Here is a 23,176-nt window from a genome sequence, read left to right as displayed (position 1 = left end):
ATCTGGATTCGTCTGTCTATGTCAGTTTCTTTGAGATCTACAATGGAAAAGTAAGAAAAAGTACTTTTTCCATAACTAAGTTTTGCATTTTATATTCGTGAAACACACCTGAGAATTAACTTAGGAGAAAAGCTTTTTTCTTGTGAAGAATGTGGTAGAAGCTTTAATCAGAAGGCTTATCTCCAAGCACACCTGAGAATTCATGCAGTGTTTACATCCCTCCCAGAGCGCACGCAGAAACAGCAATGGAGGTGGTTGTTAATACGGTCATGGAACTACAAGCACGGCACCCACAGGCACTTGTGGTCATCTCAGGGGACTTTAATCATGTCTCCCTGGATTCCCCCTTGTCATCTATGCAGCAGTATGTGAACTGCCCAACTCGCAATGACATGACGATTGATTTGTTTTATTGCAACATCAAAGATGCCTATCAGGCCACACCCCTCCCCACTCTCTGCAAATCAGATCACGTTTTGATCTCCTTACAGCCTACATACACACCTTTGGTGAGGAGACAGCCTGCAATAAAACGGAGCGCGAGGGGGTGGACACCTGAGGCGGAGCTCAGGGACTGTTTTGAAACCACTGACTGGAGTGTCCTGCTGGATCATTATGGAGAGGACATCTCAGAGAGAGCATCTCAATGCATAACAGATTATATGAACTTCTGTATGGAGAATGTTGTGCTCACAAAAAAAGTTAATTGCTTCACAAATAACAAACCCTGGATAACGAGGAAAGTTATCCAGGGTCCAGTTATCAGGATCCTCCTGATCCACGGATTTCGTTTCTCGTTCACAACGGCCGTGTCCTGTGGCACATCAGCTACCCCGAACGCGGTAATATGATTTGTCAAATTCGAATTTACTTCCATGATTAAAGTGAGGCTGCACCTACGATGACGACACTAAACGGTGCACAATAATGTGCCTTGGCAGAAGATTATGTTGCCCAGTGGCACAACATAGTTGAAACAAATGCATAACTCTTCTGTTGCTTGTTGCCAGAGATGTTGCCGAGTTGACGTAGATATCACTGCCGACTTCCGGAACTGGTACCGAGTTGATAGCCAGAACTGCCAATGTCGTACCCTGACTAGGGAGGCTCAGGGTGTGCTAACACTTGCCCAAGGTGTACACCCAGGCTAGTGGAGGGAAGGAGGAGCCTTACATCTCCATTCTAGACCGGCTCCAAGCAGAGTCTAGCCACTGCCCTCTGTCACCTATTACACCAGGAACATCTGTTACTTTTGCAGGAGTATGAACAACAAGTTTGATCTTCAAGTATTCCCGCACCTTCCTCCTGTCTATAGATACATTTTTTTACTGACCAATATGCTACGACCTGTCTTAATAGCTCATATTATTGCAAAGCTACTGATTCAGCGAGCTCAAACTTCAAGAGTCAGGTCAGCATATTCATTTTTTGGAAGTAGATGAACCAAATTTTCAAATTGCTGGTTGTAAGAGCAAAAAGAGTTGCTGGCCTCTTAATAAACTATATTTTTACTGTCTCTGCTTCTACTAAATCAATCACTGGGGTGAAAATCAAAATTAGCTTCTTTTATTTTTAATGACTTTTCAGCTCTGAGTGGCAGGCATAACTGAGTGCTGCTCACAACTATTAGCTTTTTCTATGCTAGCAAATAGATGATCTTACTCATTGTTTTGCTACTCTGATCCACAGATCCACTGCCCTTTATAATAATAAAATTAATGGGAATAATAATTGGGGCTGCAGGCCATGCCTCGAGTGGCGAGGTCCAGACATTTTGGAGTTGCAAAAAACGCTTTTACTGGGGGCAATGTAGGAGGAAAGGGAGGACTTTTGCCGTCAGTGCAACCTCTGCATAGCCTGCAAGGGTCCCTCAGACCAGTCACATGCTCCTCTCCAACAATTTCAGGTGTGAGGGCTGATGGAGAGGGTGGCAAAGGACATCTTAGGCCCATTGCTGCGCTCTGCCAAAAGGTAACCGGTATGTTCTCTCTGCCATAGATTACTTTACTCTGTGGCCAGAGGCATACGCATTGCCTGACCAGGAGGCAGAAACGGTTGTGGACGCCCTCCTGGAGGGCATGATTAGCCGTTTTGGAGTTCCGGAGACCATACACTCCAACCAGGGCCGAAACTTTGAGTCCCGGGTGTTTTCCCTCATGTGCAATCGTCTTGGGTCACACAAGACTCGCATTACCCCCCTGCAACCTGCACACCCCTCTTTCTGCCAGTTGCTGGAGGCGGGATCTACCTATGTGTGTGCATTGGGTGAACATCGTTGCCCTGCAGAATGAAAGAGCAGGCTGCGCCATTTTGCTCCTGTTGTAACCGTTCCGACGTGGAAAGTGAATAAAGAAAGCTTTTTGACAATCGCCCGACTAAGGAGTTTCCTTGTGGCCATTACAATATATTTATATTTGTTGTTGTTTTTTCACCCCTCCGGGACATTAGTTTTTCTCTGAATTCGCTTCCTCCTAACAGGTCGAGTCCATTCAGCCACAGTGAAAACCGTGGACAGTGAAATCCACATTATGGTGGAGTGGATAGAGTGGAATGTATGCAGAGAAAAACAGGTTGATTTCTTTCTCTAGTCAAAACAACTTGTCTTTAGTTTTTATTTTTAAACACGTGAAATGTGTCCACTCAATCCAGAGTGTGTGTTAACTCAATGCTGCCAACAAAGAAGCTGCTGAGCCTCCCACTGCTGCTACTGACAAAGTAAGTCTAGAATCATGTTTATGTTGAAAACAGGAATGTTAGTTACAATCAAAAACTAGAAAAGATGAAGTTTTTGTCACCACCATTTTGAGCAAAATGCTCACATGGTTTTGTGCAAGAAAGTTTTTCCAAGCAGTCAGCAGTTGATTTCCATCAGTTGGCCTTTAGAGTATAGAGACATGTTGGTGACAAAACTCAACTGTTTTATTTATTTGACAGGAGGAGCTGAAAGTCAGTTCCAAAAGCAATCACGCACCCAAGACAAACTAGTCTTTCAACAGTTCCTCTGAGGACTTGAGTTAACCTTTAACTGTCAAGTCTTTCGGAATAATAATAATAAATAAAATAAATAATAATAAAGTTTGTGGTAGACCCAAAAAAAATCATTTATATTTTTATTTATTTTTGTGTTGCAGAAACTTCCTTTAGACACCATCGTGTATGACGCCATATCCAATGTCACAGAACTGAAGGAGAAAGTCTGTGCTGAGCTTTAAGGTATTCTTTTGTTGTTGTTGTACTTTGCAACTTTTTAAAGCAAAACAGCTTTAATAATTCATTTATTTTTACTTCAAGAGGGGAAATGATTTTATTGAAGCAATGAAACAGCCCTCATACAACATTGAGTTGGTACTTCCAGACTTGTTATATTATTCTCAGAAGTTAATGGGTTAGTTCAAACCCCAACTTTATTAGTTTTAATAGAATAATAAATTAAATGTAACCCCTTCATGATGTCAAAATGTACGTTACAACCTTTTGAAAAAACAAAACTGCAAATAAGTTGAAATAATATGTTCTGTCTTTGTCATCCAGCGACTGTTCAGTCTGCCGTGGACAAGGAGCAATTGGCCAGACTAAACCACCCAATCCCCCAATGAGACTGAGCTAGAAAAATGAACAAGTATTTTAGGAACATTTTCATGATTTCTATGAGGTGCCGTGTAGGACATAATTCAGAATTAGCATTCACGAACACATATGAAATCTCTCACACACACTAGTGAAATGCTTGTATACATACAACTGAAAATGTATTCATTCACATACACATGTGAAATCTCTCACATACACATGTGAAATCTCTCACATACACATGTGAAAATGCTCTCACATACACTACTGAAAATGCTCTCACATACACTACTGAAAATGCTCTCACATACACTACTGAAAATGCTCTCACATACACTACTGAAAATGCTCTCACATACACATGTGAAAATCCTCTCACATACACATGTGAAAATCCTCTCACATACACATGTGAAAATCCTCTCACATACACATGTGAAAATGCTCTCACATACACTATCCAAAATGCTCTCACATACACTACTGAAATTTTCGACAGAAACGGAAGGCATTTCAGTAGAAACGGAAGTTGGCTGATTATCGCGAGATAATCAATCGTCTGAATCATTCGAAAATGGCAGCCGGTTGCGCAAGGAAAACCACCGAAACGTGTAAGTATATTAAAAAATATCCAGTATCTGTTGTAAAATATATTTGTAAATACTTAAGATGATGTGTTTAATATGTTATATTCCTCAATCAACAACCTAGATTGTTTTGAAGCTCATCAATTTCAGTAATGCTAAAGCTAACGCTAACGCGAATTAGCGCCGAAGGCTAAAAACAAACGCTAGATATTACATCAAAAAGCAGTGACTTCTAACCGTAGTCACAAGTTATTAACACATGTTTTAAATGTGTTCATATATGTAGGGACAGACGAGGATGAGGAAAATCCGATCCATTTGCGGATGGAGAAAGATAGCCTGTGCCAGATGGGTAGAGACATATGATCAGATTTGACTTCATTTTAATAAACGGTTAATCGTTGTCGTACTGGGTTAAAGGTTTATGTTAAAGACCCAGAAGAGAGAGGAGGAAAGGGCTAGAAGGGAGGAACAGCGACAGGAGAGTCTGTTAAGTTTACTTGAGTTGAAATTATTGTTCTAAATGTAATGCAGCCATTGTTTTTCCAATTTGTTTAATAAATGTATGAACAAAAATGAATAATTTACATGTATTATTTAAATCTGAGCTATTTTTAACAATCTTAAAAGGATTTTCATATAAATATCAGATGTACATATTTAGAATTTCGTTTTATATGTTAATATTTATTTTTATACATGTTAACAATAATCCTGGTCTTCTAGAGTCATGTGTGTCACAGTTGGAGCTGAAAGGAAAGCAAAGATTTGTCCTTGCAGACAGACGTGACTCTGCTCGTCCTGCATGTTCCTGGTGTTGTCCTGCTGTGGCTCAACATCTGTGGCTAAGCAGTCGCCTTTGCTGATGCACAGAGTGTGCAGAATTGAACTGCAGGCAATGATTTTCATTGCAAAGGTTGGTTTTACTTCCAGTGCCCCCAGAAATATTGCTCTCCTCCTCATCTTTATCATGCCAAATGCTCTCTTCACAACAGAGCGTGTTCTGGAGTGGTTCTGGTTGTAACTGCCTCAATGGCATTCCTCATGGGTTCCCTGTAGGGTGTCAGCAGCATGATGGGATGTGCAATGCAGGGATACCCACCATCACCCAAAAGGATCCTTCAGGTGGGTTCGTTTGATTTACATAAATTGGGCTTTTACGTAGAACCCGTGAATCATGGATTGATCCTGGATTCCCAACAAAAATATCTATAAATTTGGCATTAGAGTCACATACAGCATGCATTTTAATGGAATAAAAAAGCTTCCTGTTAAAATAACAAGCTGCATTTTCTTTTAGGGCCTTTATTCTTATGTGGCAGCCATCAATGCTCCTTGTGACCCTTTGGAAGGAGAAAGACCAAGCGAGCTGCTAAAATCCAGAGGCGACTTATGGTAGTTCATTCCCACTGGGAAGCTGGGTGACCCTGCTCATCAGCTGGAGGATGCGGTCTGCCGTCCTGTGGACAACATCGCTCACAGTGGACCGTGTCATGTCAAAGACTCTGGCTACCACACTGTAAGATGTGCCACACGCCAGCCAGAAAAGAAACACCAGGACGTCAGTCTCCTGTGACCCCCCAGAGTGTGAGGAACCCGAAGCTGATGCTTCAGGACCATCGACCCAGATGCTCGATGGTCCTGCGGGTCAACCGAAAATCCAGTCTTGTGTCGGACTGACCGTCAGCGTAAAGGGCCAGGACAGACACCTTTGTGTTGGTGAAGCAGTAGAGACGTGGAAGACCCTGGAAAATGCAACATTAATTATTTCATTGAGGAAATTCAATCACATTTTTTTAATGTTTCTATTTATTTTGATGTCTTACATTTTAGATTATGAAGTATTTATTAATTCTGGAAAATCTCGTGGTTTTTATTTGGCTGGGTTTTTGGATTTTCATTTAAACTTTTAAAAATGAAAGTTTTTGTTTTGTTTTTGTTTAAAACAAGTGATATGGTTTGACTCTGAATAAAATATTCTAAACTTTGAACTCACAAGTGTTTCATGTAATTGGACTACACAACTCACTTGAAAAAGAATGTTAAACTCTTACCCAGCAGACTGTGTAACCTTGAGCATGATTAGTAACAAAGTTTAAGTTAAAGTTTAAGTTTAACTAAAAAAAAAGCTTTAAGTTTAACTCAAGTTATTCTGTCTGGTCAGGGCATCCAGAGGAAATCTTCTGAGATGTCTGCTTGTCCTTGCCGTCCTGTGATGCTGCATATCTGCTCGTTTTCAGTTTGATCTCACGAAAAACGGTTGAATTATTGCCAGGAACACGGACAGATTCATTTTCAAAGCCATTTTCAGTAAGGTGTAAGAAAACTACAGAAAAAAATGCCTCCTTGCAAGAGCCCGTTAATCGTTCAGCGGCACAAAAACAAAATAAATATTGGCATGAAAAAATAACTTGGGGGTTTATTTATGAACAAATACATTAAATCAACACCAAAGTGTTTGTAATTTAATTATTTATAAATCAGTCACGTTTTCCATGATCAGAACACAGCAGATTCATAAATAGTCTTTGTAAAATGTTCATATTTATTATGTTTTTACTCTGACAAATAAGTGTCATTCTCCGCGTTAAATAGGAGTAGTTCGCCTCCAGACCAGGTGGTGGCGGTAATGCGCCACTTTGTTTCCGTGTCAAGCGCGTTATGAACAACACCCAAAAGAAAAAAGTACTGAGCACGGGTGTCTGAATTGCTTTTAAATTCAGAGAACTATATAGAGAACTATATAGTTCTGCACTATATAAGGTTTTAGTAGTTAGGGATCAGGGCAGGAATTCGGACACAGGTTCATTTCCACTGAAATGCCTTCAGTCGACCAACTTCGTTTCTAACAATAAAGTAAAAAAAAAAAACGTTGTTTCTACTGAAATGCCTTCCGTTTCTATTGAAATTTTCACATGTGTATGTGAGAGCATTTTGGATGGTGTGTGTGAGAGCATTTCACATGTGTATGTGAGAGCGTTTTCGATAGTGTGTGTGAGAGCATTTCACATGTGTATGTGAGAGCGTTTTCGATAGTGTGTGTGAGAGCATTTCACATGTGTATGTGAGAGCATTTTCAGTAGTGTGTGTGAGAGCATTTCACATGTGTATGTGAATGAATACATTTTCAGTTGTATGTATACAAGCATTTCACTAGTGTGTGTGAGAGATTTCACATGTGTTTATGAATGCTAATTCTGAATAATGTCCTACACGGCACCTCATAGATTTCTTTGTTGTTATGTTTATATGCAAAAACTCATACATTAGAGTTTCTATTTTCTAGCTCTGAATTAAACTCATGCATTTATACACCAAGCACTTGTTTTTATTTTTAGATTGACATACGTGCAATGTGTCCACTCAATCCAGAGTTTGTGTGTCAACTCAATGCTGCCAACAAAGAAGCTGCTGAGTAGAGGGCTGCATTGGGATTGGGCGGTTTGAATTGTGCTGCGGGCGGCTAAAAAAAAACCCGCGGGATCAGTGCTGCCATGAATATCTCATGAATATATATTAGCGGACTACGTTAGGCTGTGCGGCTGTTGGATTCTTATGTACTGAAGCTCCGTGAAGGCACCAGGTAGAGACGCCCAATGGCCTCTGTCATCTAACCTGTTGTTGGGGGTGTGCAACGCCCCGCCCCGCCTCTTACTAAGAGCGCGCTTCAGGCGCGCACGCACACACGCACACTTTTAACCGAACAGGATTTGTGAAAATATATTTAATAATTAAGTTGCAAATTACACAAAGGAGGAATGCATGAAAAGATGAAGCTGGAGGAGGACATGAATCTCTTTAGTAATATCAATACAAATACGTGTTTTTTTCCTGCGGGACGGGAGACGATACAAAATCAATGCATCTCTATTAATGTGCGGGACTAAATTCTATGAGTTTTGCGAGTGCGGGCGGGAGTGGAGATGCATATTGCGGGTGCAGGCGGGAGTGTAACGCATACGTTGCGGAAGCGGGCGGGATTGGTCAGAAATTCAGCGGGCGCGGGCGGGATGAAGAAAATAGTCCCGCGCAGGGCTCTACTGCTGAGCCTCCCACTGCTACTACTGACAAAGTAAGTCTAGAATCATGTTTATGTTGAAAAGAGGAATGTTATCTACAATCAAAAACTAGAAAAAATTAAGTTTTTTGTCTAGTTGTGCATGCACCACTTTTGCAGCTGCTACTTTTGCAGAAGTATGAACTACAACTTCAATCTTCAAGTATTCCTGCACCTTCCTCCTGTATGTAGACTCTGGGTGAAATAAAATTTTGTTCTCTCCATTTAGCCCAAGATGTTTTCACCCATCTGAACTACAGGAACTTTGCTTATCTGGATTTGTCTGTCTATGTCAGTTTCTTTGAGATCTACAATGGAAAAATAAGAAAAAGTACTTTTTCCATAACTAAGTTTTGCATTTTATATTCGTAGTAAACTCCAGCAAAGTATATCTTATTACATACAGGTGTAGGATTTGCTGAACAAAAAGACCCAACTCCAGGTTTTTGAGGATGGCTGTCAGCAGGTTCAGGTGGTTGGACTGGAGGAGGTCTGTGTGTCCACACCAGAAGATCTCATCAAGGGTTTACAGACAGGCTGTGCATGCAGGTATTTAGCTGTTTTCAAATGTGAAATAAAAACACATGTTTAAAATTGTACCTAAAAATATGTTTCTGCCCTCTTTTTATGTTTTCTCAGAACGTCAGGCCAGACGTCAGCAAACGCCAATGTTACTCTAGCATCTGTCCATCTCAATTCATAAGATGTTCCTGTAGTGCAGCTGAAAACACTTAAGACTGTTTCTTTACATTGCTTTGACCTATATTCTATATTTTTTAGGGGGAATTTGTACATTTATATTTTATTTATATACTTTGGATCTTTGCTATTAAACATAAAATTAATTGTTTCCTAATTTTTGTGATTTTATTTTATTTTTGTAGTAAAAAAGACAAACTCTGAATTGTGTTTTTTGTATGCCATATCTTCACGACTATAAGACACACTTAAAAAGTCATAAATTTTCTTCAGCCAGCAGGGGGCGCCCTATGCGCCTTTGTAGTTGCGGGGCTGCTTTGGCAGAGAAGTAGTAGACGTAGAAGACAGCATGAGAACGAGTTGATGGAAGTGAGGACGTGTTACAAGACAGCATGAGATTGGACAGGGAAGTGAGGGCGTGAAAGAAGACATACCCCAATAGTACAAAAGAGCAGGTGTGTGCATGCAGCAGAACATCGTTTCTCCAAGCCTGAAAATGCTGCCTGCTAAGAGACACGCCTATGAAGCGCCTAGTTAGGGAGAAGAATAAAAAGGTTTTCTGTAAAAGAATAGAGACCTGTTCTTTTATTAACCTACTCTAGAGGCTGTGAGGGTCTGAATTGGGCGTTAAAGTGCCCGTGCTTTAACACCCGATGTGCCTTTTGTATGTGTCAAAGACTGAAAAATCCCCTGTAACTGAGACCGCGCGCAATGACCCGGTGCGCCTTATGGTCGTGAAAATACGGTAGTTTGAGGTTCATGTGAAATTATTGCGGAATATTATAAAATCCCTGGCTGGGATTGTACTAAGAAGTGCCACAAAAAACTACTTTATAGGTACGTTTTTGGAGCAAATCGTATAAAAGAAAAAAAAAGGCTTAGAAGGGCCCAGGACTTCTCAGGCTTAAGAAGGCTTTCCTAGAAAACCCTGTTAAACAGATGGACTTGCCTGTTCCCTCTTCATCAAAGCAGGCGAAAGCGTTGCAGATCACATCCTCTGGGTTGGTGCCGTTCAGCTTCTCCCCAAACACGGTCAGGAACATGGTGAAGTTGACTGGGCCTGGAGCTTCGTTCATCATGGCTTCCAGATACTCGTCTGTGGGGTTCTTACCTGGAACAGATTCAAGTCACAACTTTAGAAAAACAAACCCCGGATATTTACCGGCCCCACATGCATAGATACACATTTGATAAAGCCCAACCTAAAGAGGCAAGCATGTCATGAAGGTCTTCTTTGTCAAAAAAGCCGTCCCTGTTTTGGTCGATCATGTTTAACGCCTCCTTGAACTCCTGGATCTGGGACTGATCGAACACGGCGAACACGTTGGACGTGACCCTCTGGAGACGCTTCTTGGTGTTCTTGGCCCTCTTGCTTGACATTTTGGCTGCTGCTTGGGCGACTTCTGAAATGCAGACATCAAGACAGGTCGGAACTGATGTACAAAATCCAAAAATTATTTGAGTGAAGTTACAGTTTGACAGATGGGATGTGACTGAACAAATCCTCAGATTTTAGAACATTTAGTTTGTGAACCTGTGAAACAGAAGCTCTACCTGAAAATAAATCCATCAAACGTATATTTTAATTTCTTTGGAATATTTAATAAAGACAAATGATTGTCAGTTTCAACATAAACAATAGGCCGTGTTGGTATTGTTACCAAACATAATATTAACAATTATCTTTCTATTCAGTATTACATGTTAAGACATTATTGTAATAAATTGATTGTGTGCTAGATTACAGTTTTTGTTTATATTGAGTAGTTTTTATAATCAAAACACTTTAGTTTTTGTTTCTTTGCTGAAAAACCTTTAAAAAGAATCAACAGATCTGGTCTGTTTGAAATTATTTTGAAATAAATTAGATGCAACAAAACTGTGATTTTTAAAGCACAAAAACCTACAGAACAAATATTTTTCTAAACATATTTTTAATGTCTTATTATGATATGATCCTTATTTTTAATTGTAAAAACAATATTAATAATATCTTTTTTATGGTATCTTGTTAATTGTTATATTATTGCTAGCATCATCTGCTACAACACAAAAATAAACGTAAAATTATATCAGTCATTGGTTAAAAATAAAGCAATAACAAAAAAAAAGGATGATAAAGTGTTCTAGTGATGTCCTGACAAAAATATCACAGTTAAAGAAAAATATCCACATTTTACTTGTAAAAAATTTTTTTTTTAATTTATCTCATCTCTTGACATATAACTAACAGGCTGGGCTAGCTTTAGCGATACAGGGGATTACTTTAGCACTAAAGCACATCTCCGATGACTTTAAATCGATGAACACTAATCTGTTCACAGAATTAAAGACCAAAAAAATAACCCGAATGACCCACCTTAGTGCAAATATTGATCAGAGAAAATGACGATTAAAAACTAAGCCACAGGCTACTGAAGAGGAGCGTCAATATTTTATTTTCTGGTTATGAAAATAGGCCAATCAGAGGGCAGCTGGACGAAACTAACGGTCTAGAATGTTCCACTTTGCAGCGCCGTATTAAACACATTTTTAGTTTTTAGTATATATTCTTAAAAATAAACATTCAAAGTATGAGGCATTTGTGCTGAAATTTATATTTATTGGTAATAATAATAATGTAATATTAATAATATGTATTTACATTCATTTATTAAAAAGATTGTAGTAAATGTTTCACCACTAGATGAAAACAAAACCAAGGATAACGGTTTTCTCACTATATTTTTATGTATAATTTTAATTCAATTTTATTCATTCATAATAAACACTTTCACGGCTTTGGGTGCTGTCATCAAACTCAATAATTATATTGAAATAAAATATCATTGCGTCTCATGATTGTTTTTGCCCTGCAGTCCAGTGCTCAAGGGAGGTCTGCATTTAGATCCAGATTGGCCCTTCTGTTCTCATGTTCTATATTTAAAGCGGCTCCGGCCTTAAAAGGTTCTGACAGTGTCTTTGCATTCTACCGATTGGTAGCCTTATTTCTGCTCAGTGGAAAGCTGCCGCATCCACGGCCCCTCGCCCTGCCGCTTTGCCTGGAACTAAACCTGATTTTAAGAATAACAGATAAAAACTGATTTTGTTGCTTGCAGGTGTTGGCTGAAGCATGCATCCAGCACATGGTTTATTCAAAAACATTACGTAGACAGTGATGGGCAGGGCGGCTGAAACCAAGCTTTACGTATTCATATTTCCAGGAAAATATATTGGAATTGTGAGTATTTATTTATTTATGGGCTGCATGGTGACGAAGTGGTTAGCGCTTTTGCCTCACATCAAGAAAGCACCCGGTTCAAGTCCCAGCTTGGGGGGACCTGAAGCTGAACATCAATGGGGGACCTTTCTGTGTGGAGTTTGCATGTTCCCCGTGGGTTTTCTCCGGCTTCCTCCCACCGTCCAAAAACATGCTTCATAGGTTCATTGGCAACTCTAAATTGACCATAGGTGTGAGTGTGAGAGTGAATGGGTGTGTGATTGAGGACATTCTAACCTGCGACAGACTGGCAACCTGTCCAGGGTGTCCCTCTGCCTTCGCTCATAAGTGGCCGGGACAGACTCCGGCAGCCCTGTGACCCCGAAAGGGATAAAACGGAATAGAAAAAAAATGAATGAACGTGAGTATTTATGGACAGTCATCTTTAGACCAAACCTTTAATCCAAAACTTGTTTGCTGTAGAACATCATCAGATGAGATTGGATGGAAAACTGCTTGTGTAATCGTTTAACTTGTTTTATGGCAACTTTTTTTGTCACAATAAACATCACTTTTAGGTAGTATTAAATACGTTCATTTTTGTTTTTTTTGGTTGTGATGAGACAAGTTCTTGTCCAGTCTTGTGATGCTCTTTCCACACTTTTGATCAACATATTTTGGTTTCAATTGATCAGTTTGCAAAATTGTAATTTTTCTTTATTAAAAACATTTTGTTCTAAAGAAAGACGGTCATAACAGCAACTCTTTCTACAATATTTGGAGCAGATTCTAACCCCCCCCCCCCAGAGTTTTACTAATGGCCCCCCGTTCTGAAATCCGTCTACACGAATAACAGTTAGATTGACTTACAGAGCTGGTAAGGTAAAGGACGGCCAGTGTAAGTTGGCGGGGTGGCCTTCACGATGTCGGGATCAATACAAGCGGCGCAGAAGCAGCATCTGCACCAGCATGACTATGAGAGCAGCTATTACCTAAGCACCAAGTCGTCTGTTAGCCAGCAGGCTTTCTCTGCCTCCGAGACCACCAGCAGGGCTCCAGACTAACTTTTTTCACTAGGAGCACTTAGGGGCACAACCAGAAAATTTAGGGGTGCATAGCGTAAATCAACATTCAAACCAAATCTACTAATTTCCACTGTGAAGAATAAATACTATAATAATAGATGCAGAAATTACAATGTGCTGTTTCAAAATCAGTGTCACATTTTATTCTGCACTTTTGAAGATGCAACAACAGGTAAACTGACAGCACCATCGCTGTCATGACAGTACAAATAGTAAAAAAAAATACCATACATTTAGAATAAAAAAAAGTTTTTAGTAACAAGTGATTACCGTAGTAACCTTTCGTCATTTCACAGTTTCAAACAATACTTAAATGTATGTAAATATTAGAGGATGGAAATTCATGTTGGCGACACCAAATGGGTGCAGCCAAGATGCACAATAAGTGTGTTTGAGATCACCCAGATGGACGCAACACTGCACAGATCACCTGGTGTGTGACGTATATTTTTGTTTTTGCTCTAACATCACCTGTCAATCAAAACAAAAATATCAACAGAAAGGGGTGGAAGCAAGACCCCAACCTGAGCGAACACAGCTGGAAATTTAGTACTGAACTGACTGAAAGCTGCCCTACAGACTACAAAACAATGCATTATGGGACATGCGTCCTGATGGGTTTTTTGTAGTTCAGTGATCAATTAAAATAATTTAAAATACCAACTGATTAAAAAAAGGCTACATCCATTACAAAACATTAAAATAATTATAAAAGATGTAATATCACAGATCATACTTAGGGGGAGAGGCATATTAAAACTAAATTGAATGTTAAGGACAACTCCTAATTCCTGTTATCCTTCAGTCTCGCTGCAGCTTCGCCTTCATGCCCCCACCCCCAGGGCGCTGGTTCATCTTAAACACGTCTATCTATCGTTGCATTTCCCCTGCCTGTTTTAAATCGTGTTGTCGCTCACACGTGTTTAATGTCAAGAGCCCGTTAGCTGTCACGCATGAACGTGTGGGGCATTTATTCTCCTCAGCTGACCATCTCCCGCGGGAGCGGTGTGCTGCCGTAACAGCCGTGCATGATGAGAACCGCGGTTTGCTTCGCGAGTTTGAGACCCCTGCTGTACACTCTGGCTCTGGTACACTAGCCGCAGGTCGGAAGAACGAATCAATCGTTCGCTTGCTCATAGCTCAGACGCACATATCAGGTTGTGATGATATTTGTCTCCGTTTCCTTCACACAGATGTTTACGCGCACTCGATTATCTCTAGGCCCCGCCACTCCACATATTTTAGCCACTTACAGGGACTTTCCCTATTCTTCTCACACGCATTGGCTGCCTCAGGCATCACTCAATGACACACGAGTGTGCGCTTGCGTGTGCTCCAGTCTCATGAGTATTCGCGCGAGTGTGTGTGTCTGTCTGCGTGCGTGTGCGCTCGCGTCTCATTGATGATTTCATTGCTCATTTCATCGATCATTGACGTGCCCCTTCCACGTTTAATGTATAAAAATACGGAGGGTGGGGGAGGCAAATTTACTGGTTGCACATGTGCGACCGGATGTAAAATTCAGTCGCACACTCTCAAATTTTGGTCGCAAAATGCGACCAAATGGTCGCAGTCTGGAGCCCTGACCAGCCGTCGGAATAATCCCAATCAGCTGAAGATCCCAGACCATTGGTGTCAGCTGTCAGTCAAATCAGGGTCAGATGAGTCACTTCACCATTATTCTTCTCCTTCTGGGATCTTCGCTGATTGGGATTATTCTGTTTTTATATCCGTATACCCAGAAGTTAGAAAACATTTCATAATATGTATCTAAAAACCTTTATAATCTAAGAGTTTTTATGTGTTTTTTAATGTCTAAATCCAACAATAGAGGATTCCTTCAGTGTCTTTTTGTGAAGTTCTTTCACCAGGCGTGTTTAATTGTTGAAATGTCATCTATAAAACAAAACATTCAATCTTCACTACAAACACAGTCCACTTTAGAAATTATTCATATATTCAACCTCCATTCAATGTTTGCCTTATCTTTGCAATCTTCAGATTTACTTTACAAAATACATCAAACTTATAACTATACAGTCTATAGGTTTGTTTGTTTGTGAATGAATTAAAAAAAGCAGCAGAAAACCTATCTTTTTAAAACTGCTTTTTCATAGTTATTTTGTATATTCTACGCTTTACCGTGAAGCACTTTGTGAATTAGTATTATTATTTGGTTAAGCTTGGCAAGGAGGCTGGCGAGTTCACGGTGAGCGTGTACAACCCGGAGGAAGAGGAGAGCAAGGAGGGCAGGAAAGAGTGAATGCTTGTATTGATTAGGCCTTAACGTACCTCACTAGGAACGAAAAGGTCGCTACGATATTTTTATGAAAAAATTAAAACCGCCGCAACAACTCAAAACCCGCCTATTTAAATTTTTCCTATCCTCCAAAAGCCATTTTTACCCGCAAATTTAGAACCGATACCGCCAATTTGCCCGGAAAACAGCCCAATCTCGCAACACTGTACGCTCATAAACAGAGTTTTTGTGTAATAACAGTCACATTACCTAGCTTGAAACCGCATAACTGTTAGCTTGAAGCTAAGCTAAACATTTTAACTACAATACATAAATGTATGTAAACTTTTACATCAAAATAACTCACAAAGGATTGGTGTAGTTCTGGTTTTCCATTCCGATGATCGTTTCTAGTCGTTTTCCACAACTCTTTGACAATCCGGAGCAATGTCCCTTGCGTCAAGCGGGAAAAAGACTGGCCGTATTTGCCGCGCTTGTATTTATAGCTTGGTCAGATGTGGGCGAAGCTTTCATATGTGAGTGACATTGGTTTGACCAATTAAACAACAGTTCTAACTATCTTTGTCAAACAAAAATTTGTCAACCATTAGACCCTATCTCTCCCTCTTTTTGTTTCATTTATTCATTTATTTATGTATTTATTTATTTATTTTGGGTGGTTCTGGTCACATATCAGTTTTTTTCCTTAACACAATAGCTATTTATGTTATTAAGTAGTTGTACTTCATATTTATAGATTAGCTTTGAGAAATGACACATGAAACCTCACGCTCTGAGCAATGTTTTTTATTTTTTTATTTATTTTAAAAATTGAAATATAATTATTACAAAACTCTCGCAGACACAATCAGGAGTAGTCGCAAAAAAGGTGATGGAAAAGGCCGGTCTTGATCCATTGGCGGAGGCCTGGGGGTGGAGGTGGGGTTGTCAAGAGGGCGCCCCGGCATCATTAGGTGGAAACGGAAATTCTCCAAGATTTCTAAAACTTTGGAAAACTTTGTGAATGAACGGTTCAGCGTGAAAAATGCACTTAAAACATGGCAAAAACTGCTTATCGTTTTACTGTTATACTGTTACACTGAAGCTCTAGTTCCACTCCAGTGTTTAAATTCCAACCAAAGGATTAAGGCGCCATGTTGTTGCCTGTAACCAGGTCCTCTTGATTTTTATTGCACTGGTAATGATAGGTGGCGGATGCGAGTGTCTGCAAGCTAGTTGGAGAGACTGTGAACAATGTCATGATGACCTGACGTAATAATATGACAACTTTTATGTCTTTCCAACGCAGTTTTGATGAGGTACCACTCTGCCGTGAGCTACTGGAATTCATCTTTAGAGAGACCCAGCGGCTTTGTGATCAACTGGAATCACAAAGCTACGTAATGGATTTGGATTTCCTTTATTCCCGCAATGAAGAATTCCATTGAATACTTCTAATATGTGCACACAGGGGACTTTTACAAGATGTGGACATCATTGAAGCAAATATACAAAAAGTGCTGCAATTACTACAAGCCCATAATGAACCTTCTTTGGGATTCAGGCCTTCCTTGCTGATAACTGGAAATTGGGAAATTTCTTGTGAACAATTGCAGTGCTTTCTTGACTCATTTTACAGTGAGGGAAATTGCACACTTATTTTGTGTCAAATACAGCAGTGTTTTTCAACCTTTTCTGAGCCACGGCACACTTTAACCTTAAAAAAAATCCCGCGGCACACCAGCATCCAAAAATTAAAAAAAAAGAAGGAGAAACTCATAGTATGTATTGATCTACAGCCCCTCCACAATCTCACATGCATTTTTGAGATAATTCTTGCAGAAAAAGCTGGAAACTGCAGCTTTTTTTTTCTAAAAGATTCAATAAAAGTTAAGTTAGAAGATTTAAAAATAGTTTGATGCGTGTTCGTTGGTTTCAAGACGTTTAACAACAGATCTCCGTATGCGCTGTCACTCTCACAACCCAATGCATCATGGGAGATGTAGTGCATAAAACGGCCGGAGATCGGTTTTCGGAGCTTCATTGTTCTGTTCACTTGTTCCACGGTCTGATACCGGATTCTGTGGAAAGCAACAGCGCAAAAGACGAGCTTTAGCTGGTATTTTTGTTAGAACTGAGCGACTTTACGAGCTAAATCGGGACAAGGAAGTGAAGACTTTAACCACTTCTGATTGGTCAGACTGATGACATGTGATTAAGCCCCTCAAGAATGATTGGTGGAGACAGTCAAAGGAACGGGACTTTTCCCAAACACAGCCGGAGCTGCAGCTGAATCGTGGTACTGTCATTCTTATCCAAATGTCTTTAATAAAATAAAATAAACGCAAAGAAAAAGTATTTTACGATCTTTTATATTCCTAACTCCTCAGTGTTTTATCAGGGCCTGTTTGGATGAACACAGAGCTGAAATCCTGGAGATGGGAAATGTTTTTAGATCAGTTAATGAGGGCAATTTTCCACGGCACACTTGACCATCTCCCACGGCACACTAGTGTGCCGCGGCACACTGGTTGAAAAACACTGAAATACAGGACCACACGGCGAAGAATCTGAAAATATGGTTTATCTGTCAGAATGTCTTACAGTGACCTACCAGATCCGGATCTTAAAGACATAATCAGTCATTTCATTTGGAAATTTCCCAATTCTAGGATTAAAACTGGCTCTGGATATCTCAGCAGCATTGGATTACTGTATGTGTAACCAGAAATATTAATAATTAATAAATTATCAATTTACAATGTAAGCTGTACTAGTACTGATATGGATTCTGTGTTATATGCTCTTTTAGAATCCAAAGATCTCGGATAATGGAAACTTTAAGACTTGTTGATCCAGTTGGAACCTTTTTTTATGGTCTGAGCATTAATATTATTCCAAGAAGAGTCTACTCTGTACCAGCACCCATGGCTCTCCGGCACATTGATGGGAATCATAAATTGATACGGTACACATTCTTTGCATGGGGCCGGTTTAGCTCGTGCTGGTTTGCAGCACCTTCCGTCCGTGAAACCAGGGTTAAATTCCAGACTGCTCCCTATTCCCTCCTCTGCTGCTGTGCCAGTCTCAAGCCCAGTTGGATTGAGAGGGTTGTGTCAGGAAGGGCATAAAACATTGCCAAGTTAACCATGCAAGTCATCCTCAAGGGAGGGTTGTTTCCAAAAGTGAAAGTAGAAAACACATTCTTTGCATATTTTATTTTTGAACAATTTTGGAACACTACTTCACTAGTAATTTTCTTCTTTTGCTGTGTGCAGATGTAGGATCGTCATTCATGGGGGAATCAATGTAAAAATTGTGTACCTCAAGGCTGCTGACAACAAAAAGGCATCCATTGTTCTTTCAGCCTTTCTTGAAGCCATTCAGCAGTTTGGAGTTCCAAGACATGTCCGCGGTGAGAAAGGGGGTGACAATTTCTTGAGTAAAATTGTTATTGCACGAGGATCCCTGATGTGACTGATGAGACTTTTATGAATGCATGCATTTGATATTCATTATGCATGCAATTTTAGGAACAAAATTTCAGATTTCAGTTTCTTAAAGTATCTTAAAAACAATGGGATGAGGATGAATGCCTTGATGTAGTATAACATTGGATATGTAAAGTGACATTTAATAAATCAAAAAATTGATTTCTGTTCTGACTTTATTTTCCAAAACTTTAATTTCTACATTCATAGCAACCCACCCTGAACTTTTTTTCCTTATTTTGATTTATAAATATAGCAAGGGGAAATTGCCTAGACATAAAATTGTTGTATTCTTGCACTGAAATCTTCATTTTCTTTATGCAGAGAGAAGACCTTTCATTACAGGCCAAAGCGTCCACAATCAGCATATTGAGAGGTTATTCAATTCAATTCAATTCAATTTTATTTGTATAGCCCAAAATCACAACAACAGTCGTCTCGATGGGCTTCGAAGTAAAACATGAACTTAAAAGGATCACGAATACAAAGAGTTCAATAGGAAAATACTAAAATGAACTAACAAACTGACTAAGCTATACTGGCATCCCTGCCCTTAGACCCCCCTTCGCGGTAAGGAAAAACTCCCAAAAAAAAACGGAATCCGGAAAAAACGAAGAAACCTCAGGGGTGCCCACAGCTGAGGAGGTTATGGAGAGATGTTTGGCGTGCTGTTACTGAAAATTACTATCAAGCTCTCCAACACTTGTTTCATAACAATGCCTTAACAATGTCTTAACAATAACCATGTCTTTAAGGCGTGAAGTCATGGGATGCTGCAACACCTCATCAATCTTTTTTTTTTTTTTTTTGGTCCATCTGTGCCCACACAGATTCCAGTTCTGTTCCACTTGAAGAATAAATGGCAATGCGCACCATGAAGGTCCAGGAGAGCTTTTTTGTGTGGCAGACAAGTTTAGGAGTATGCTGTTAATTACATTTTTATTGTTTAATGAATACAATGGCATTTGTCTCTTCATTTTGAGTGTTCAAAGGCCTTACAAAACTTCTTAGATGAGTTACCTTCAGAAATTTCAGTGGGTCGAACCACTAATATTATGGAAATAACAGTCAAAATCTTTGACTGGATTTTGACCTTGATGTTGACCTTTTCTTTCTAATTTGTTATGTATTTATTTGACCACGAGATGGCGCACTCGGGACCAAAAAGAAAAGTCAGTTCCTCTGCGGGTAGCAGCTAACTGGCGCCCCCTTCAGTTGGATCACAGGCTACAGTTTTCTAAGAAGATATTACTGAGTAGTACACAGACATTTTTATAAAATTACAATTTGATTTCAGGTTATGTGTTTGGAATAGGACTCTCACAGTGGACATGTACCTAAAATGAAAGTGTCAGACCCCTTCAGTCTCCCACTGAGGGGGTCTGACACTTTCATTTTGCATCACTTGCGTCACAGGGTGTTGATACTTCTTTGCCTCACTGTAATTAAAGTGAATCATTGATCTTACCCCGTAGTTTCTTACACAATAACATCAGTTTACCTGAACACAACACCACCAGTCTGTCTTTGCGCTTTGAATTCTCATCATAGTAGAAAAAAGGATGAGAAGAGGACTTGATCAACCACACATTTCTCAGTGGGGAATTGTTGTGATCATTTGGATCAAAGCAGAACCACAACCCAGCCGTGCACACACTGTTGTTCCAGTTTCCATTAGATTCAATGTCATAAACTGGTCTCCCCTCAGTGCCGTAAAATATTTCCAGGACCCCAGCACAGCGGCTGTTCAATTCCACCAACATTAAATGGGCTGGAGCAAAATAGAAAGTGATGTAAAAATAAGTCATTCTGTTAACAGCACTTTTCCTCTACCTGAACAGGTGAGGGCAACAGCTTTGCCAGAAAAACATAACTTCTGTGATGAACTGCTGCCTTTGCAGTCGAGTAAAGCAGACTCGTGACTTTCACAGAGGAACTCTCTGCTCCAATCTGGAGCTTCTGTTTCTCCATAGAGCGCCCACCAGAGGCCTAATGGAGCTCCACAGCCCAGCTCCCTATAGATCACTTCTGCATCCTGCTGGTCAAAGACTCAGGACCACAAGCTGTTAAACCTCATCTCCAAGCCTGTCTGAGCACAGATCAGCTCCAGCCTGATGGAGTCTGTGGATCCAGAGGAGAAGATCAAGAACAAAGTTTAAAAAGAAAAGAAACCTTCTGAATCCTTTTGCTAATATGTTGCTAGCCTTTTGTTCACATTTGTATGATTTTGGCATAATACGTTTTTATGGAGAGCAAAATATAATACATTTTTTTAGGATTAATATACCTGTCTGTTTTTATTCATATTTATGCTCAAAAGGTTTAGTTTAGCTCTAGTGTGTTCAATAAATGTTGTTTGGCCCGCAACCTAAAGCGTGTTTTGGATTTAGGCCCCCTGTGTTACTGAGTTTGAGACCCCTGTATTACGAATATATAAAATTAATGCATTTCTTTTGTGTAAAATGGCCAAATATAAATAGGGAACCAGTGGCGCCACTGGGGTGGTGGGGTTGTATGTTCACCAAAGATGGCTTGTGATACAGAGATAAATGAGTCAGGGTGCCCCAAGAGAGTTGCAAAGACTGACAGAGACACGGTGGGTATGTAGGTATAACGCTTGCAAGACAGTGACAGACTGCCAGCCATTGTACATCTTCTAAAAGAAATATCAGAAGAGCAAAATGGTGACAGAACTGTAGAGGCAAGATGTTTGTTAGCCCAAATAGACTATAGCTATAGCCTCATTCTAACATTTACCAGTTTTCTTGGTGAGATAAACTATCTGTTAGATCATTTACAGTTTCCACAACTTGATTTGGGCACAGCTGTCACACTTGTGGACTCTCTTGTTGACACATTGGAGAGTTACAGAGAGGGCTCTCTCTTTAATGACATCTGGGACAATATTTCAAGTCTTACTGAGCAATCCAAAATTAGTGACACACCTTCAGGGCTTCAGGTCAGGGCAAGCTCTTTGCCTGAAGGGCATTACTTGTTCATGCCATTGGTTCAAAGACAAGGGAGCATAGAGGAGGAGTCCAGTCGGACAGGTTTATTTATTCCTGTTATTGATGTGCTTCTCTCTGAGGTGAAGAAACGATTTTCTAAAGAACATTGTGTCATAATGAAAGGGATAGGAGTGTAGAACCAAGAAGGGCTAGGGACATAGATCTTGATGACTTTGTGGATGTGTTTGCCAAAAAACATAGCAACATGCGCATAAAGCTATTCTGAAGCGTGGTAAAGAGAATCGCGGACTATTGTCCCTGTTAGGGAAGTATTGTTATATAAAACAGCTGTTATGCAAGTATGTGATTGTTTCTGCACATACTGTATTTCTTGTTTGTATCTGGTTTCCCCGGCTTTGTTTTGTTTGCAATAAATGCTCACCTTTTGACAAATGTAATTGGAGAATAAAATGTTTGTGCAACTCAAAATGTTAACTGTACTTTTATTTGTTCACATTGTTCGCATTTTAGCATTAAATAGTAACACAATAAATCAAAATATATCAGTAGCCATTTTACTCTCTGTTAGTTATCTAAAGGCGGTTTTACAATGTTTATTAGAATGATTTTTGAAAATATAGCTCATGGTTTTCGTGTGCCACCAAGATTTAAAGTGGCCAAGGTGTTCCCAGCCAGCTCAGAGACGTAGTCTCTCCAGCATGTCCTGGGTCTTCCCTACGGTCTCTCGATGGAGGCGTCCAGGACGCCACCTCAACTGGCTCATCTGTATGTGGAGAAGCAGCGGCTCTGAGCTCTCTTAGGGTGACCAAGCTTCTCACCTTATCTCTAAGGAGGCACCCAGGCATCCTACAGAGGAAGCTGATAAATTGAACATTAGTTGACAGCAACCTGACAGATACTTCATCATTAACTCCAAAAGATGGCAGTAGTGAAACATTTAGGAATCAGGCTGGTTTGGGGAAAAAGAGAAAAGATGATTTTTTTAAATAATCTTTATTTATAACAAAGTAGATTTTAAGAAAAAAATCAATTGGAGTATGAAAGAATAACTTTTCAACACAACAAGAGCATATACATGTTTTATTTGAATATTTATGCACATGTACATTAAAAATCAAAATAGATGCTTGGATTAATCGAAATCATTGGTAAATCTGATTACATATTTTATAATAAATGTATTTAACTTAAATATGAGTACTTTGTTTTTAAATCCTAGCAATCTGCACGATCTATTAAATACCGTTTTTTGTTTGTTTTGAAAGTAAACAAACGAGCAC

At 39.7% G+C, this 23,176-nt stretch overlaps 1 protein-coding gene and 1 long non-coding RNA gene across 3 annotated transcripts; one reads left to right on the top strand and one right to left on the bottom strand.

Moving 5' to 3' along the window:
• Positions 1 to 4,125: 4,125 nt before the first annotated feature.
• LOC144990427 (uncharacterized) lies at positions 4,126 to 5,635 on the top strand. The gene is made up of 4 exons (XR_013654421.1): positions 4,126 to 4,181; positions 4,884 to 5,073; positions 5,153 to 5,282; positions 5,458 to 5,635. It is a non-coding gene; the product is annotated as an uncharacterized LOC144990427 (long non-coding RNA).
• A 4,018-nt stretch (positions 5,636 to 9,653) lies between these two features.
• Positions 9,654 to 15,941, bottom strand: LOC144990425 (myosin regulatory light chain 2, smooth muscle minor isoform-like). 2 transcript variants are annotated; one of them, XM_078943650.1, is made up of 4 exons: positions 15,804 to 15,941; positions 12,410 to 12,485; positions 10,116 to 10,316; positions 9,654 to 10,024 (listed from the first exon to the last, which is right to left on the bottom strand). In XM_078943650.1, the coding sequence occupies exons 2-4, from the start codon at positions 12,456 to 12,458 to the stop codon at positions 9,792 to 9,794; spliced, it is 483 nt and encodes a 160-aa protein (XP_078799776.1). In that variant the 5' UTR covers positions 12,459 to 12,485; positions 15,804 to 15,941; the 3' UTR covers positions 9,654 to 9,791. The 2 variants fall into 2 exon arrangements, with proteins under 2 accessions (XP_078799776.1, XP_078799775.1); XM_078943649.1 differs by lacking the exon at positions 12,410 to 12,485 and having other exon boundaries at positions 15,804 to 15,880.
• Between the last annotated feature and the right edge of the window lie 7,235 nt (positions 15,942 to 23,176).

This window comes from Oryzias latipes (assembly GCF_053564925.1).
Source record: "Oryzias latipes strain Hd-rR chromosome 1 unlocalized genomic scaffold, Olatipes_Hd-rR_3.1 chr1_Y".
Taxonomy (NCBI): Eukaryota; Metazoa; Chordata; class Actinopteri; order Beloniformes; family Adrianichthyidae; genus Oryzias; species Oryzias latipes.
The sequence above is the reverse complement of the archived record's forward strand: the minus strand, read 5'-3'. Positions and strand labels throughout refer to the sequence as shown.

Excerpts from the sequence above, each read along its gene's own strand:
- LOC144990425 (XM_078943650.1), bottom strand. The coding sequence starts at position 12,458 with ATGAGCGAAGGCAGAGGGACACCCTGGACAGGTTGCCAGTCTGTCGCA. Across the intron at positions 10,317-12,409 it reads AGGTTGCCAGTCTGTCGCAG|AAGTCGCCCAAGCAGCAGCC; the intron begins GTTAGAATGTCC and ends TCTGCATTTCAG. Across the intron at positions 10,025-10,115 it reads TGACATGCTTGCCTCTTTAG|GTAAGAACCCCACAGACGAG; the intron begins GTTGGGCTTTAT and ends AATCTGTTCCAG.